The sequence below is a fragment of the Chiloscyllium plagiosum genome, unplaced genomic scaffold, assembly GCF_037043375.1.
Source record: "Chiloscyllium plagiosum isolate Xiang-an unplaced genomic scaffold, Cpla_swu_hap1 HiC_scaffold_18, whole genome shotgun sequence".
NCBI classification, from domain to species: Eukaryota; Metazoa; Chordata; class Chondrichthyes; order Orectolobiformes; family Hemiscylliidae; genus Chiloscyllium; species Chiloscyllium plagiosum.
The window spans coordinates 38,183,901-38,201,826 of record NW_028270156.1 but is presented as its reverse complement, the minus strand read 5'-3'; the positions used below and the strand labels follow the sequence as shown (position 1 = coordinate 38,201,826).

Below are 17,926 nucleotides of genomic sequence, written 5' to 3'. Positions count from 1 at the left end.
CACTCTGGCAAGCTCCTCCTCTGTCTCAAATAGAAATCCTTCGTTCATATTCCTGAGTAACTTCACTGTTGTCTGGAAAGAATCATATTTGTAAGTGTTGCTATATTTTTTTTTCCTCATTAAGATGACAGAAGATTGTCTAAGACTTTTGTAGCGTCTCCCAAATAAGACTTTTCAGAGTGTTAAGATTAAAATGTTATTAGAAGTTTGGCACTTTCTTAATTCAAACAGTACAATATGCAACCAAAAAAGAAAAGAATTTTTTTAAAAAAGGAAAGCCAGTCAGGGCTCAGCTCTTTGTTGTTCTGCTTTACGCTGTGCTCTTTGTGCACACATGCTGCCATTTTTGTTTTGGTTCCCATGCCCCCTCCCTCCCCCCCATTCTTTTTAAAACTACGAAATTTAAGTTATTTTAAATAGTTCAGATTAAAAACACATTCACAAGTTGCTGGTTGACACAGCATACCTGAGTGAGAATAAACCCCCCACCCCTTAAGAAAACAGTAACTAAAGCATTTTAAAACAAGCTCAAAAAGAGAAAGGGAAAAAACAAACTTAAGACTGCCAGATAGCTGTGAATCTATATTAAGCAACAGCTTTCAAGTCCTGAACTTTTTTTTTGTTTTCAGGCTGTAGCCAGTAATGTAAAATGTCCACGATATTTTGTAAAAATAAAAAGAACAATCAGAATGCTTCACACATTAAGAAACATTTAAGACCATTGCTGATGAATCTGTTGGAGCCACACATGCAGGCTCATCAATAACTTTTTGTTCAAAATAACAGTCTGATTGCAGTTGCTCTTCAGTTGGCACTGATGGCCTCCTGATTCTCATTGTCACTGCTATAGTCTGATTTCTGATCATCCTCATAGTCCTCATACATTTCCATTTCATCTTCACCATTTATCATTTCATTCACGCCCAGGTTGCCGCTTTCTCCCTTCATGCTGTAAGTGCTCTGGATGACTGGGATGCTTGGCTCTGGACTGCCAGATTCACTGGAACACTCGGATGTCAGTTGTGGTGATGCTGCTGTGGTTGCCATGGAGATAGCACCAGGATACACTACGCCTGCTGCCGTGGTGATTGGAATCTGAGGCTGTTGCCTATGCAAAGATGAACACTGATTTGTTAGCAACTGAAATCAACAAACAAATTATTTTGAAGATATGTTGAACGTGACTCATTTATTTGAACCTAATGATATTGCAACTGGTGGCAGTTGACAGCAATGCTATAAGGATAATGTGTAACATTCTACTTGTGCAGGACCGTTGGCACACTTCATGCTGTCAGATTCCCAGGTGTACAACCATCATATTTTGTCAGCTTACCACTTGCCACCACAGATCAGGACTGCACTTCCCATTCTACTTCCTTCAAACCATTGTTGCTTGTTTAATAATTCTAAGTTTATTGTCTTCATTTTTCTATCTGGAAATTAATTCTATATGTTGATCACTCTGTGTGTAACACAATCTCCAAATATGAATCCTAAAATTAGTAGTTTTAGTTGTTTCCTCTTGTTCTATATTTCAAGTTTAATTTCAAAGTATTATTCAAGGTTTACTTTTATTCATTCCTTTTACAACCCTATAAATGTCGAGAATGGCCCAAATAATCCAAGGAAGGCAATCACAGTCAGATCCACTGGACTGAGCTCTACAATTCTCATCCCAGAACCTTCACAAATGTGAAAAATCCAACTGTTCCCTCTTAATGCAGAAATGTCAATTTAATTGTCAAAGCTTGCCCCCTTTTCCACAGCTGAAGTTATCTGTTAAATTTGAACGGCCTAAGGCTGCCTTATTTTTTATCCCACTGTTGGAATTTCCTTCTTACTGTGTAAACACACCCTCACTCAACACGGCCCCAGTCCTCCTCCAGTCCAGTCCATCCTCAGTGCATATCCAATCCATCCCCTCCTCTCCCACACTCCTACAACAGTGGGCACACCATTTCCCCACCACAGAGGCCACTTCTCCTTTCCCCATATACCCCTAGCAGTGATTATCCCTCCATCAACCCCAACCCAGAGACTAAATACCCTTCCCTCCCACATCTTCCCAAAGTGAACACCTATCTCACCCCACACATCTCTGACAGTGACCACCACCCTATTATAATTCATATTAGAATGACTTGGACTTTTCAGCTTAGAAAGAAGTTTTATGAGACAATTGTAACTTAACTGCAACATGACACCCATGCCATATCTCCTCATCCTGTACAACTTCAATATGTCATGAAGTACATCAGACATCATATTTCATAACGTTTTTACTCTACTTCATTTGATAAAATTCCAGTAAATTCCATTTGCCATTGTTCTGCTCAATTTTCTAATTTGCTTCCTCATTTCGTAATTTTTGAATTGTCCCTCCAATTCTGGTCCAATTTCAATTTTCACAGCATGTCCAAATCTCACTCTTTAACGTTGAGTTTCTGATTTCAACAGATGTAATAGTACCAGTCCCAAGAACAATGTTTATATCCTCAAAAACATGCCCCAATTCAGATACACCTCATACTACTAGAAGTTGTTAGCTGATGGGATTTATCCAAAAATCCTCAGTTTTGAATTTTAAGCATTTGTGTATTATATGGAACTGTAGTGTAAATAGTTTTTGATTATTTTCAAAGTGCCACACATCCTTCTGCTAAAATGTTTGGTTGGAGGTCATTTCATCTGCCATATTTCTCATTGTTAAAAATCACACAACACTAGGTTGTAGTCCAGCAGGCTTATTTGGCAGCACGAGGTTTCTGAATGCTGCTCCTTCATCAGACTGCTGTGGAGCAAGATCATAATCTGACGAAGGAGCAGCACTCTGAAAGCTAATGCTTCCAAATAGACCTGTTAGACTACAACCTGCTGTTGTGTGATTTTTAAATTTGTCCATCTCAACTCAACACCGACACCTCTACACCATATTTGTCACTGTCATGGTTTTAGGCTAAATGGATCAAACAGAGTGGGGAGACAATAGGAATTGGATACTGAGTTGGATGGTCAACTATGGTGGAGCAAACTAAATGGGTAAATCAGTTATTCTTTTTCTTATTTTCTATATTTCTTTGTCATGATAATGTTTTCCCAATTCAACCAATTATCTCACTGGATTGTAGAATAAGAACAAAATGCTGAATAAAAATTAATTGCTCGCATTAAAATGAAGTTACTAATCTGTTGCCATTGGTTCAGCAATGCGTGGATTAAGTGGCCTCCTATTAGTTAAAAAAACAATATGTCTACGGTAACAAATTAGGATTGAGAGTTTAGGGTTTTTGTCTGATTGTAGTTTTCACTTATTCACAGCATCGCTGGTGAGGCCATCATTTCTCACTTTCTTAAAATGCTGCAGTTTGTGTGGTGAAGGTATTCTCCGAATGTTGTTAGGAAAGGAGTTCTAGGATTTTAAACCAACAAAAGATGAAGAAATAAAATATAGTTTTAAGTCAGAATGGTGTATGCTTGGAGTAGAGCTTAAACATGATGATGTTTGCTTGTGCCTGATAGCATATGGCAAGATTTTATAGTCTTGGGAAGCTGACCCAATGCTTCAATATGAAATGTCTGCCTCAATTTTGTTATATAAACTTCATATCACTACATACTAAACTATGAAATTATAATCATTGTGTAAACCCAATTTAGTAATTACTCATTTGATCTCTCTTCAAGGTATTCATTTTAAAATGGTAGCAGCTCTCTTAAACTGCTTCTTTCAGGCTAATCTGCATTATGAAGCACAATTACAATGTTTAGCTGTTAACCTGACCAATTCTTTTAAAAACATTGTTCAGGAACACCTTGATAAAATTAAGGTAATTGCAGCAGCTTATAAATTTAACTCATTTCAGTTGAGGTCAGTGAGGAACGAGTAAAATGTTTCAAAATGTAAGACTTTAGTTGAATGGCTGGTTTTCTTCCCGTCAAGTTAGGTTTGCATTAGTAACAATGTGAGATACTTTGTATGTCACTTCTGGTGTGAAATCTTCAATGGGTGTGGGGCTCGATTTTATTTCATATGTATCCGTACAAGGCATATTACAGATCAAATGATAAGTGAATTCACTTGAATATTATATTTGTTCCTGTAACATTTTCCCTTTTTCACACATTACAATCTTCCAACTGACCATGACCACACCATGGTGGATTTGTTAGATTGAATGTGCTATTATAGTTAGTAGACTCAAGTCTATTATAAAACTGGTATGTCAAATGTCATCATGTTTTTATTTGTTCTGTCAGCAATAAGTGCAAAAATAAACAGTCGGAGCAGTCTGTGAATTTGATGGATGCTTCTACCACACTCATAGACCATTACATCCCTCACTCTCCTACTTTCTCCATTTTATCTCTCACAACATACTGACAGAACAGACAGTATTTCCACCAATGTTTGACCAGCCAGTTAAGAATCACAAAACAGGGCCACAGGTTAAAAATTGTAGTTTAAAAATGCTGGCTCCAAAGCACCTAGGTTAGCAGAGGTTCCAGTTCACTAAAAGGGCTCAGAATATGAGGTAGAATACTTGCTGAAATTCTGTCTTTTCTAAACTGGACCACTCAACTCTGGTAAGGGGATAACAGTAGATATATCTTACTCACATCTCCTACACATGGGAATCTGACAGTTCATGATTTTCACTTGGAACTTATCCCTTTTTATTCAGAAAAGCCTTTGTAAGAACTCCTAACATTTTGACATTTGTTGTGCGTCCCTTTTTCAGCTATTTCAAAGTCCCTGTCCTTTCCTAGAGGAAGTCACATCAATCCCACAGGTAATCTACTGCTGCTATCTCTTCTGTAAAAGTTGAGTACTTAGGAGGAAAACATGTTTTCTTCAGTTAAAAGTGGATGCTGAAGAAAGAAAATGCTGGAGAAACTTATCAATTAGTCTATATCAGATCTGAAATGTTAACTGTGTTTCTCTCTCCCCAGATGCTGCCAGACCTGCTGAGTTCCTCAGCCATTTCTGTTTTTGTTTCTCCCCAGGTCTTTGGGAGAATCACATACAGAACAACAAGGCACAAGTTTGCTCTGGGATTGGCTTGGATCGGGGCAGGCATTTTTTACAGGCACTTGCTCTGAACTAAATATGTAAATTCTCCCACAGGAGAGATTGGTAAATCGTACAATGCTAATTAGTTAGACAATTTAATGAACTGAAAATGTTGAAGAGAAACTTCAAAAAGAAGTTTCAGATTACTGATTGCAAAATTATTTGAACAGAAAAGGAATAAATAATAATTAACAAGAATGTATGTATATAATTCCCAATGTGTTTCTGCTGGTTTGTTGTATTTTAACATGCAAATGGCCTACTTCCTGTCTGGAATTTATGAGAGTGGATGCTGGTTTATAGAGGTTCAGATGCCATAAATTTATAACCTGTTTGCTGCTTCTCTTGAACAACATTTCTTGCCAAATAACCTTTGAGAATCTATACTTTAGAAAATGTTTCTATTAAAAACAGAGCTATACACACCCCACAGTGAAGAACTGCCGCATTTCCTGCCTTCGGTTTCTCATTAACTGCTTATATTCACCAATACGCAATTTCTTGCCATCCACAATGCAGGTGCGCTTTGGTCTGGGCTTATATTTGTAGTTAGGGTATTTTTCTAAATGCATCTTGCTGAGCCTGGCCTGTTCCTCGTAATAAGGCTGCTTCTCTTGGTTGGACATTGATTTCCAGCGAGATCCTAGAGAAGACAGAGGAAAATCAAAAAGCAGCTCACATCAGGTGAAACTGTCTAAGAACATGGGTTGTGTGATATTGTAATCAAGGCACTGTTTGCATAACACATGGTTCAATTTTAATGCTAAGTTATGTCTGGTTAAAAAATCACTGGGAGTAAAAAGGTAACAAATATCCTTGGTCCAGAATGAATAGTTACATGTGCTGTCAATCCTTCTAATGGGTAAAAGACCACACTCCTCATGAGCAACAGTAATCTATTTTACCATGTAGGTCATCACAAATAAGTTCAATGCTATCCACACAGAGTGCTCGAATATATTTTTCAGCATGAGGTGCTGCATAGAACACATTGGCTTCCTCCATGGAATGTCACTTTGCCAGGGAATTACCATCTCAGAGTCATAGAAATGTACAGAATGGAAACAGACTTTTTGGACATGCCGATCAGAAATCCTAAATTAATCTAATCCCATTTGCCAACACTTGGCCCATTTCTCTCTGAACCCTTCCTATTCATACACCAGTCCAAATGCCTTTTAACTGTTGTAACTATACCAGCCTCCACCACTTCCTCTTGCCATCCACAATGCAGGTGCGCTTTGGTCTGGGCTTATATTTGTAGTTAGGGTATTTTTCTAAATGCATCTTGCTGAGCCTGGTAGCTCATTCCATACACCACCACCCTCTGCATGAAAACGTTGCCCCTTAGATCTCTTTAAGTCTTGCCCCTCTCACCTTAAACCTATGCCCTCTAATTTTGGACTCACCAACCCAGGGGAAAAGACCTTGTCTATTTACCCTATCCATGCCCCTCATGATTTTATAAGCCTCTATCAGGTCATCCCTCAGCCTTCGACGTGCCAGGTAAAACAGTCCCAGTCTATTCAGCCTCTCCCTATAGCTCAAACCCTCCAACCCTGGCAACATCCTTGTAAATCTTTTCTGAACCCTCTCAAGTTTCAGTGCATCCTTCCTACAGGGAGACCAGAACTGAATGCAGTATTCCAAAACTGGCCAAACTAAAGTCCTGTACAGCTGCAACATGACCTCACAACTCCATACTGAATGCACTGACCAATAAGGGCAAGTATACCAAATGCCTTCTTCACAATCCTATCTATCTGCAATTCAACTTTCAAGGAACTATGAATCTGCACCCCACGATCTCTTTATTCAGCAACACACCCAGGACCTTACTATTATGTGTATAAGTCCTGCCCTGATTTGCTTTTCTAAAATGCAGCACCTCACATTTATTTAAATTAAACTCAATCTGCCACTCCTCAGCCCGTTGGCCCCATCTGATCAAGGTCCGATTGTACTCCAACGTAACCTTCTTCGCTGTTTACTACACCTCCAATCTTGGTGTCATCTGTAAATTTATGAACCTACAACCTATGTTCACATTCAAATAATTTATATGATTACATTAGATTTCCTACAGTGTGGAAACAGGCCCTTCAGCCCGACAAGTCCACACCGACCCTCCGAAGAGTAACCCACCCAGACCCATTTCGCTCTGACTAATGCACCTAACACTACGGGCAATTTAGCACGGCCAATTCACCTGACCTGCACATCTTTGGACTGTGGGAGGAAACCGGAGCACCCAGAGGAAACCCACGCAGACACGGGGAGAATGTGCAAACTCCATACAGACAGTCGCCTGAGGCTGGAATTGAAACTGGGACCCTGGTGTTGTGAGGCAGCAGTGCTAATCACTGAGCCACCATGCCCTTATCAGACCCAGCTCCAATCTTTGTGGAACACCACTAGTCATTGACATCCCTTCTGAAAAGCAACCCTCCACCAATTTCTGTCTTCTTCCTCGAGCTATCCAAACGGTTATTTCTCCCTGTATCCTATGTGCTTTAACCTTTCTAACCAGTCTACCATGAAGAACCTTGTTGTGCGCCTTACTGGAGTCCATAAAGATCACGTCCACCACTCTATCCTCATCAATCTTCTTTGTAACTTCTTCAAAAAACTCAATTAAGTTAGTGAGACACAATTTCCCACAGACAAAGCTATCCCTAATGAGTCCTTGCCTTTCCAAATATATGAAATCCTGTCCCTCAGGATTCCCTCAAACAACTTAACCACCACTCATGTCAGGCTCATTGGTTTATAGTTCCCTGGCTTTTCCTTACCACCTTTCTTAAATAGTGGCACCACATTAGCCAGACTCCAGTCTTCTGGCACCTCGCCTATGGCTATCGCTAATACAAATATCTGAGCAAAGGGCCCAGCAATCACTTCCCTAGCTTCCCACAGAGTTCTAGTGTATAGACTAAGGGGTGACCTTAGAGAGGTTTATAAAATTACGAGGGGTATGGATAGGATAAACAGATAAGGTCTTTTCCCCAGGATGGGAGTATTCAAAACTAGACGGCATAGGTTCAAGGTGAGAGAGGAAAGACATAAGAGCAATCTAAGGGGCAACGTTTTCATGCAAAGGGTGGTGTGTGTATGGAATGAGCTGCCAGAGGAAGTGGCAGAGGCTGGGACAATTACAACATTTAAAAAACTTCTGGATGGATATATGAATAGGAAGGGTTTCAAGGAATATGGGCCAAATGTTAGGACCAGATCTATTTACAATTTCTGGTCAGCATGGATGGGTTGGACTGAAGGGTCTTTTTCTGCAATGACTCTGTGATCTGATCAGGTTCTGGGGATTTGTCCACCTTTATGGCATTTTCAGCCATCTAATCACCTCCTCCTCTGTAACATAGTCATTTTTCAAGATGTCACTATTTATTTCCTCATATTCTATATCTTCCATATCCTTCTTCACAGTAAATACTGATGCAAAATACTTATTTAGTATCTCCCCCATCTCCTGTGATCCCACACATGGGTTGCCTTGCTGATCTTTAAGATCATTCTCTCTCTCGTAAACTTTTTTTTGCTTTATGTATTTGTCAAATCCCTTTGGATTCTCCTTAACCTATTTGCTAAAGCTATCATATGTCCTCTTTTTGCCCTCCTGATTTCCCTCTTAAGTATCTCTTAAGTAACTTTATAATCTTCTCGGGATTTACTTGATCTCTGCTGTCTGTACTTGACACATGCTTCCCTTCTTTTTCTTAACCAAACCCTCAATTTCTTTAGTCATCCAGCATTCCTTACACCTACCAGCCTTGTCCTTTACCCTAACAGGAACATACTGTCTCTGGACTTTTGTTATCTCACTTTTGAGGCCTTCCCGTTTTCTAGCCTTTATCTGTGAACACCTGTCCCCAAACAACTTTTGAAAGCTCTTGCCTAATACCATCAAAATTGGCCTAACTCCAACTTTTCGATCTGGTCTATCCTACCTTATCTGATTCATTTACTCACAGAACCATTGTTTAGTTATTTGGTTAGCTTCTTTCTCTCTCCTGTTCTCAACAGTGTTACCTTGGATTAATACTTGATTTGGCTGAAGTGAATAATCAATCAGCAAATGTTATTCTACAGCTGTCTGTACTCTATAAATAAGTCCTCTGACTGTTCATGCAACTATCATAATATGAAGCCTACACCATAACTTTTATTTCTAAATCCAATCTGCTTATTAACAATTTGTAGTATTTCTATTCTCTGAGTAAGAGGCAGGACAATAATGCAGCTTGCTTTTCCTGCAAATTTCAAGGGATTAACTTGTCACTAAAAGGTATTCTGAAACAAGCATTCAATCTATTTATGATGACATATTTGCACTGTCACATACTTATTTTAAAGAAAATGCCCATAAACATCAAGCACAAATTGAACTAGTTAAGCAGCTACCGTATGTTTCATTTTATCATTAAACTCTTCCTTTTTCAGGAGACTGCCAAGTAAAAAATGTTGAAAGCATTAATTTAAGGATGTAAAGGCTTAACCCTACTGTACACTAACAATTCTCCTGGGGACAACTTCTGCAGAAAGCAGTAGCAGGCAAGAGAGAGAAAAAAATGAAGATTGCAGAACTTTTCATTGTAAATCTGACTCTAGTTCCTTCATCTTGAACATTTAGAATGAGGTGACATGAAATTTTCAACACAAGTCTGTATCCTCCCATATAAGCTGACTAATCCTTACTACGCATTATCATCATAGCCGATTGCTCTATCTCAGGCTGTGAATGTTTAACAAAGAATAATAGGGCTTCCAAGAATGCTTAATTAATTTAATCTCAACTGATTGAATGACTTTTTCTTTGTTTTGGGGAGAGATACAACATAAAAAAATCTTGTTTTTGTGTGTGTGAGATGTTGCTCATGACATTATTGCAACAAAGTAGCTGCAATGATTATAAAGGTATTGATTAAAATTAAGAGTTGGTGATTTCTGACAAAAGTTTAGTCAAGGCATTGCTAAAGACAGACTTGATTTTGCCACTCATTCTGCACAAAAGCTTAGAGCTAATAAATATACTATTACTGCCAACAGAACTGTCCTAGCTTTTATAGATAAATTAAACCACTATCCATTGAGGTATAATGAAAAATTGTGAAGGAAGAGTCCCCATCTTGGAAAATCACAACAGGTAGACCCTTTTGTTTGAAAATGGTCAAAGAAATATTATATAAAGGGGAATTAATTTGCAACAGATTGTTCCAATATGGAGGAAATAGAACATCAACAAATCATTTAACAAGAAACAGATTCTGTGGAACAATTGTGGTAAGAGTTTATTTTTCTTTCATGGCTATCAAAGATGGAATCAGCTTCATTCGGAAGGACCACAGATCTTTTTTCCATTATTTATGATTACTATGTTTTAGTCTTGCTTTGGGGCATATTCTGATTTTGCATAAGCAACTATATTCCTCTCTGCACAAGAACACTAATGTGTAGAAAGGGAGTCTTAAATTTTGTTTTGGAATGGCAGTTTAGCATGGTAATATTTCAATAGTGCATCATTTTAATCTTGGATCTTAAACAAGAGAACTTTTTCATCAAAGTGCTGATTGACAACTGTTGCCACATCAACAGACCCACTCTTCCCTAACATGCTCATTTGGGGTGATCTATGTTAAGTCATCATCCTTCAGCTTATTGTCACCCTCAGCTTTGAATTTCTCCTTGGCATCATCCCAATCTGTCACTTTCATTTCCAGTAGATCAATGCCATTATCACTTTTCTTCTTCCCTGCATCTTCACTGAGTTGGAATGAAAATGTATTGTGGTGTCTCTTGCATTTATCTCTCTCTTTTGCAGGAATTTAAAATTGCCTATATCCATCCTACATCCCACATGCTTTTAAAACTGATGTTTGGTGTCACTTAATTATTATTCTCTGATTCACTTTATCTTCCACACTACTTCCAAGCTTTGGAATTCTTACTACTACTGGCCTTAAGTTACACATTTAAACACACCCTTGGTCCATGGAATGTGCACAGAATTTTGCTCCTTTTATAACTGTACTGTGAAGATTCTAATAATGAGCCAATGAGTCAAACATCAAGAGGGTTAGCTGAGTGCCAAAGAATTTATCCTCTCTTCAAGATGACATATTGTACATTCTGCCCAACGGCATATCAGAAAAGATCCACCTTCCATGCTTTGAACCTGCACTGTTTACTACCAAAGTGCATATAAGCATGTCTGGTAATGAAACGGCTTGGTCCTTCAACAACTTTCTAAGGAGCTGGTTGTAAGTTCAACAATCAGAGCTATGCAGTGCTGAAACCTGCCTGATACATCTGGATTGCATTTTCAGTAGTACAACATGAGCCTTTAGGGTGTATGTTTTGCCTCAGGGCATGGGAGAAGAGATGAAAACATCACTTGTCTTGCCACCCATGAATTCTGCATTTCTACCATTTTTAAATACAGTGAAAAAGTTGACTTAATATGATTCAAAATGAATTTAAAAATAATTCCTATTCTGAAAACACATTCAGAAAAAACTCAACTTTATTTATTACACAAATTTAAAATGTTCTAAAGGAGAAAACTAACATTTTTTAAACAACAAATGATATTGGGTACTCAAAAAGATTGTCTTTAAAGGCTTAAAGTGTGCCGAACTAGTGGTCAGAAATTCATGTGCTATTGGATCTGGGCATATAGTGTGAAGCCTCCTTCGTTTGTATCATTACGTCACCATGTGTGATTTTAAAAGCCAATCATCTTGAAAAAAAATTGTAGAAGCAAATGCCATCACTTAATGTACTTATAGTAGAACAGGTTTTCTATTTTGATGACTGGCGATTTAATTGTGAGCAAGGTGCATAACGGCCAGTTCACGCTCTGCTCGAACCACAATATATATGCCACGGGTCTCCAGTCTTGAGAGGCCTGAGTCTTGGGCTGCTAAATGTGCAATATTTTTATTAATTGTTTCCATTCAAGTGTAACTCTTACCAGGCATTAGTATAGTCAAGGCTTCAGAAAAGTAAGGCTCAGCAAACAATTTTTGACCTAACCTTTGAATGGAACCTTGGAGGTTAACTTTGGGTATAAAATATATTTTATTCAGCAGGATTAGCATCCTTCAACTCAATGAGTACAAAAGATTTTAAAAGGATTGAGACAAAAATTGTATTAAACAAATGACTGTTATAATGTAACAAGTTATGGTCCCTAATTGGATTGAGGAGTGACTCACTGTAAAAATCACAATTTTTTTCTCACTTTCGATCCACACACAAAGGTGTGTGTCTTATTTGAGGTTGTGGAGTGGGGGAGAAGGTGGGATTTGTTTCTTAGCATTCTTCAGGGCTATTATTACTCTGTATGGTACCAAAGGTTTAGAACATTATTTCTTATAGAGGAAATAGATATAAATTTAATTGAATTCTTAAAAACTATTCATGAATTGCTTTGCTATCAGATATAATGCTTCAAGTCAAGATTCTATTAACCATGAATAAAAATTGCAAAATAGTAACACTGTGTTTCATAAGCCAAGTCATCATTCATTCGGCAGCTCAATCTCAACACACAATAAGACACAAATCTATTTTACAAACTTGGACATCAGAGTAGACTAAAAGAGCATTAGAAATCTACAGAATATTTTACACTTCTACTATGAATTTGCATTTCTGTGCTTAACAGATCAGATGTTCTCTATGACAAAAATGAATATAAATAGGTTTGATCTTTTGGAATGTTTCAAAATCTGCTCATCAGATTCTCGTCCTCAAATAGCTATTCAAAAAATTAGTAAATTTTTAGTAAACCCATAATTTGTGAAAACATTGTATAAAAAAAGCTTGTTTCAAGGAGAACCTATCATTGAAAAGTGAAATTAAATGAAGGCAAAACTTCTGCACTGCAACCACTTGAAACCAATTGTTATTGATATGTTTGACTGTAATCACAAGTGATTATCAGATGTTGAATACACAGATAAACTATTGCTATTGCAGTTTTGTATTTTCAGTGCAATCACTGTAGTCATCTGCCATGAATATCATATTTCTGTGTCTATATTGCAATGAAAAGCAGAATTACAATGTCATCATGGGATCCTTAAAACAAAACCATAATCTGATTCTCTGAAATTTCTTCCTCATTCATTTTAACAAAGATATTAGATGTTATCTTTAAAGTGGCTAAGTAATTTTGTATGACTATTCATGCTTCAACATTCCACACCATCCTTTCAAGGCACAGATCTATTATTCAGTAGAAATATGCAGGAAATTCCTTTTTGAGGCAGTCATATCAGAAAATAATCTGCATGTTAAAGTAATTCACAACAATTCAGCAAGAGTTAACCTTCCCATGTGGTATGATCCCATCTTTTATGACCAAATTACATTACTAATAAGTATTGAGATACACCATTTGATCCTATAATAAATAACTAATTGAATAAAATGGATTGACATATTTCATGATATGTTCCATTTCAGATTTGACCAATAAATATTTAAAATCTAACATAAATTCAGAAATATATCAAGGGAAATGAAGGATTTTCAATTTATAACCGAATGTATTCTTTACATAAATTGGGTCATACTATCAATGAGTTAAGCTTGAGAGCAGTGAATGGAAATGGTTCAGTAACTATCAAAAGTTAAACTTTAAAAACACTCCTCCACAGTAGAAACAATTTAATGTTAAGAAGATCTAGTTTTCAATTAATAATTATCATACTCATTGATATTTATGCTTAACATATTTATGCTTAAACATTGATATGCTTAACATTTTATTTTATGGATAATGCAATCATTATTCCTTGTAGCTATCATATGAGGCAGGGGTGTGGTGAGGGTGATGATCAGTCAGTATTCAATTAAATCAAATTAATGTTGTACAAATACCAATCAGCACTTCTCTGAAAGTAATATCTCATTTCATTACAGCGTAAATTCAGCTGCTGAACTGGAAACATAAAAGAACTGTATGTTAAATTATTGAAAGCGTTATTAGAAATTCCAAGCCAGTGGTGTCCAGACAGCAGCATGCCAGACACATCCACCCGCTTCTCAATGCTACTTGGCCTTTGGAGCTGGGTCTTTTGATCCCCTTCATTGATATAAACCGCTGATCTGCCAGGGAGCTTATGGGATTTGGGTTTTTTAAAGTGCAGGCACTACTTTGTCAGCTGGACATGACACCAGACTAAGACGTTGTGCTTGCTGCCACTGTGCTGCTCTTCTGCTTGAGACAGTAGCTGGCTCAGCAAACAAAATCCCTTGATTCTGCAAGATGAATATTTGGAATGAATACCATTTCATCTGCAAGTGGAAAATTCTCATGCCTGAGGATTTGTTTGGTTTTCCATGATAAGATTTTCCCATTCTAAGTGTATTCGATAACTTACATGATTGCTTTTGAATCTAAATGCTGCTTACAATACCAATCCATTTTTTCTCTACTTATTAAACTGAACAGCATTCTCACCTAATGGGCAGGGATGTTTGGACATTGGAGTTTACCAGCCTGCCACCAAAAATATGGCAGGGTATACACCTTTCCCGATTTCACCTGCTCTGCAGTCATTTGACATTTCTTGGCTGGAGGTTCTGCAGTCCCAGAAACACCACTAGGAGTGATGCCCACCACTGGGTCGACATGTATTTCCACGAGCCTCAGTGCTGGAAGCCAAGGTTAAGTAGAGAGGGCTTATAGCATGGACATGATGGAAGTCTTAGATGCAAGGCTACCAGGGATAATATTGGGAAGTTAAAAAAGCTGACTAGGTTGACCTCTGACTGGGGCGGGGCTGCAGACTTAGGGAGGCTGACCTAATCAAGAAAAAGGGGTAAGTAATGGGAGAACCTCTCCTTCTTTTCCACTTAAGGTACATCATCCCTGACCTCCTATTAGTCGAAAATTGCCTGCAAGGAAGCAGCTCTTAAGTAACAATTACTAGCCACTCAGTTGAGGGAATAGAGGTTAGGCCTCCTTGGGACTTGTCTATTTTGCATAAAATTCTGAGAGGTTTCAGGCAAGTGGCTATGTGGCAGTAAGGCTACACAATGAATTTATTGGGCACTTCCTACTTGCATTCTCCACAGTGACAACCTGTAAAATTCTGTTCCGTGCTTCCGCAAGGCTGATTCACCAATCAAAATAAAAAAAAGAAACTGCTGGAAAAGCTCAGAGTTAACATTTCTGGTCCAGTGACCCTTTCTCAAAACCTTCAGGTCACTGGACCTAAAATATTAATTCTGATTTCTCTCGACAGATGTTGGCAGATGCTGAGTTTTTCCAGCAATCTTTCTTTCTGTTTCTGATTTTCAGCATCCTCAGTTCAAAACTGGCAGTTTTCTTATTTAGCAGGAAGAGAAACTCAGGCTGGTCACAGTAAAACAAAACTTTAAAGTTATTAAACGTAAAAATTTGTAAGGTTTTATCTGCGCTGAAGAAATATAGCTCCAAATTATTAGAAAATGTTCTTATTTTTTCTTTCACCAACTGTTTAAAGAGATTATTTGTTAGATTAATCTAAATCTTTATTACAATTTAAATGAAAGGAAAGTTGTTCCTGAAACATGTCCTGAACTTCTTTGGCATTACTTTGCATTTATATCTTTTGATCCTTAATTTGATTAAGTAAACTGGTTAATCAATATCATCTAATATTTCATATAACTCAACAACTTTGCTGTTGAACTTCATCATTCTTATTTGTAATGGTTATGGTTCTTATTGTTAACATTCTTTACAGCTGAAATCATTTTTTCACCTTTATTTTCTTTTTACTATATGAATTCAGAAAAGCAAATGCATATATTTCATGAAAAACCAAAGTCAGTTTTGTCATGTTACTTTAAAGATTCAGTGGATCCTACAACAATGATTGAGAGAATTTGAGGGAATCCAACCAAGTGGTAATTATAAAGGAATATCATGTGACTTAGAAATGTTGATATGGTTTCCAATATAATCTATTATTTTGAGATGGACAGAATACCTTCATTGATTGACAGCATTAAGATATCATTATTACTAAGTGTAAAATTGAAAATGTATTACAATTCTAAATATCTATTCATAAGTGTGAGTTAGCTCATGTATTGATTACACGATTATAAGTTGTTTCTTATGCAAACTTACTCCATACTTCTGGTTCCCCAGTTATACAGCATATCAATAATGATTCAAGTATTACTGAAAAAAGAAACATGCTGTCAAAGCTTTTTGTCTTGCTGTCATCAGGTCAGATGCAAGAACACCAAATTTCAAAGGGAACAACATTATATACAGTTTGAGAAAAAGTGCTGTTTGGTTGGAAAGTGGGTTGTATCAAACAGCATCTCTCTACAGCATCTCTCTTTGGCTGCTCACAAGAGGCAGAGTACTAACAGTTCTCCACCTGTCCAATTTTGCAAAACTCAAAATATAGGGTTCAATATTAGATGTGATTTGAGATTGGACAGCACTAACTGAACAATCCCAGGTGTTCAAAGAATTATGCTAACAACCAATTAAATTATCAGTCAGACTCAGTGTACAGCTCACTTCTTTTTGCTGGGATATATTCTTGTTCATAAACAAGGCTCACTTCTCTGAAAACAGAATTAAACAAAACATGAGGGACAATGGTTCCCTGGTGCATTCCCATGGTAACACCTCAACCAGATTCCCCTTGCCATCCAATCAGCACCCTTTCTCAAGCGATATAAATCGTGATTCCCTTTCAAGCTTGATGTTCATGCATTTGCCCTAATGCGTGGTGAATGAAATGCTTTAATAGTATGTCTCTTTTATCAGCAATATAAGTTTACACAAGTTATACTACGACCACAGGAAGCTGTTAGTGGGTATGCATAGCATTGTTCAAAACATTTTTTTCAGCTACTCACCCAAGATTTTGCTGATGTTTGAGTTATGCATGTCTGGAAATGCCTGCAGTATCTTCCTGCGCTCGTCCTTTGCCCACACCATGAACGCATTCATTGGTCGTTTGATATGTGGCTCGTTGTTGCTGCGACCCCTGGTTTCTCTGTAAACTCGTGCCTCTGTCACCGTAGTGCTTCCTGTTGGCCAACAATAATACTGCTGTAGTTTAGCTGGAGACCCATTCATTGCCTTACTCCCTGAAATATCGGAGTAGGAAGAAAAGAGAGCAACACAGTACATTAATTTTATTTAGCATGCGCAGAGCATACAGGATAAATTGATTTCACTTTGCGTGGGCTCAGAGAGCCGTGTTTATTGTGCAGTGAAATCTAGTGTAGCATTCAGCTGACAGAATCCATCAACAGAGGGCAATCTGCTAACTGCTGGGCCAGATGAAGGCATCCATTACCCCAGCAGTGAAATGCTAGTTCAGACATGACAGCTGGTGTCTGTTCCTCAGGAACAGTTCAGAAATTTATGATGCCCTCAGTGCCATTGCTTTCTGATTGACACTCTTTTAACAGAATAAATAGGCTTGTATGCATACATAAACGTTCAGCCTTTATTCTTACATATCAGAATATGTTGAGTCATCACGTTCCTGCTACTTTTAGGAAGATAAGCACATGGTTCCTTAAGCAATGGGGCCCTCAGAGAATGCATACTCAGATCTCCTTTGGCATCAAAACATTGTTCAATGTGTCAGGAGTGAGTATTACTGACTGACAGCTTGATGAGCTGGAGAAAGCTGCAAGTTCAGGTTCAGCTGAATTTGAAATTGCTGCATTCTTGACACTAATTCATAAGGCTCACTAATCTAATGAAGGTGTGTCTTCAGGTTTGTAAGCCATGCTTTACAAGCAAAAATTGCAATGTTAGGACAGCTTTTTTTAGCTAAGCCGGAATGAACATTTTTCATAGGT

General features: G+C 37.7%; 1 protein-coding gene across 24 annotated transcripts in view; it reads right to left on the bottom strand.

The window, feature by feature from the left end:
• Positions 1 to 392: 392 nt before the first annotated feature.
• sox6 (SRY-box transcription factor 6) overlaps positions 393 to 17,926 on the bottom strand; it is a 636,702-nt gene continuing 619,168 nt past the window's right edge. For 22 of the 24 annotated variants that reach the window (XM_087996501.1, XM_087996502.1, XM_087996498.1 and 19 more), the window contains 3 exons: positions 16,967 to 17,200; positions 5,501 to 5,717; positions 393 to 1,108 (listed from right to left, as the gene is read on the bottom strand). In XM_087996501.1, the coding sequence (XP_087852627.1) occupies positions 805 to 1,108; positions 5,501 to 5,717; positions 16,967 to 17,200 (755 nt within the window). In that variant the 3' untranslated portion in view covers positions 393 to 804. The remainder of the gene's footprint in view (positions 1,109 to 5,500; positions 5,718 to 16,966; positions 17,201 to 17,926) is intronic. The other 2 variants (XM_087996508.1, XM_087996509.1) reach the window with 1 other exon arrangement.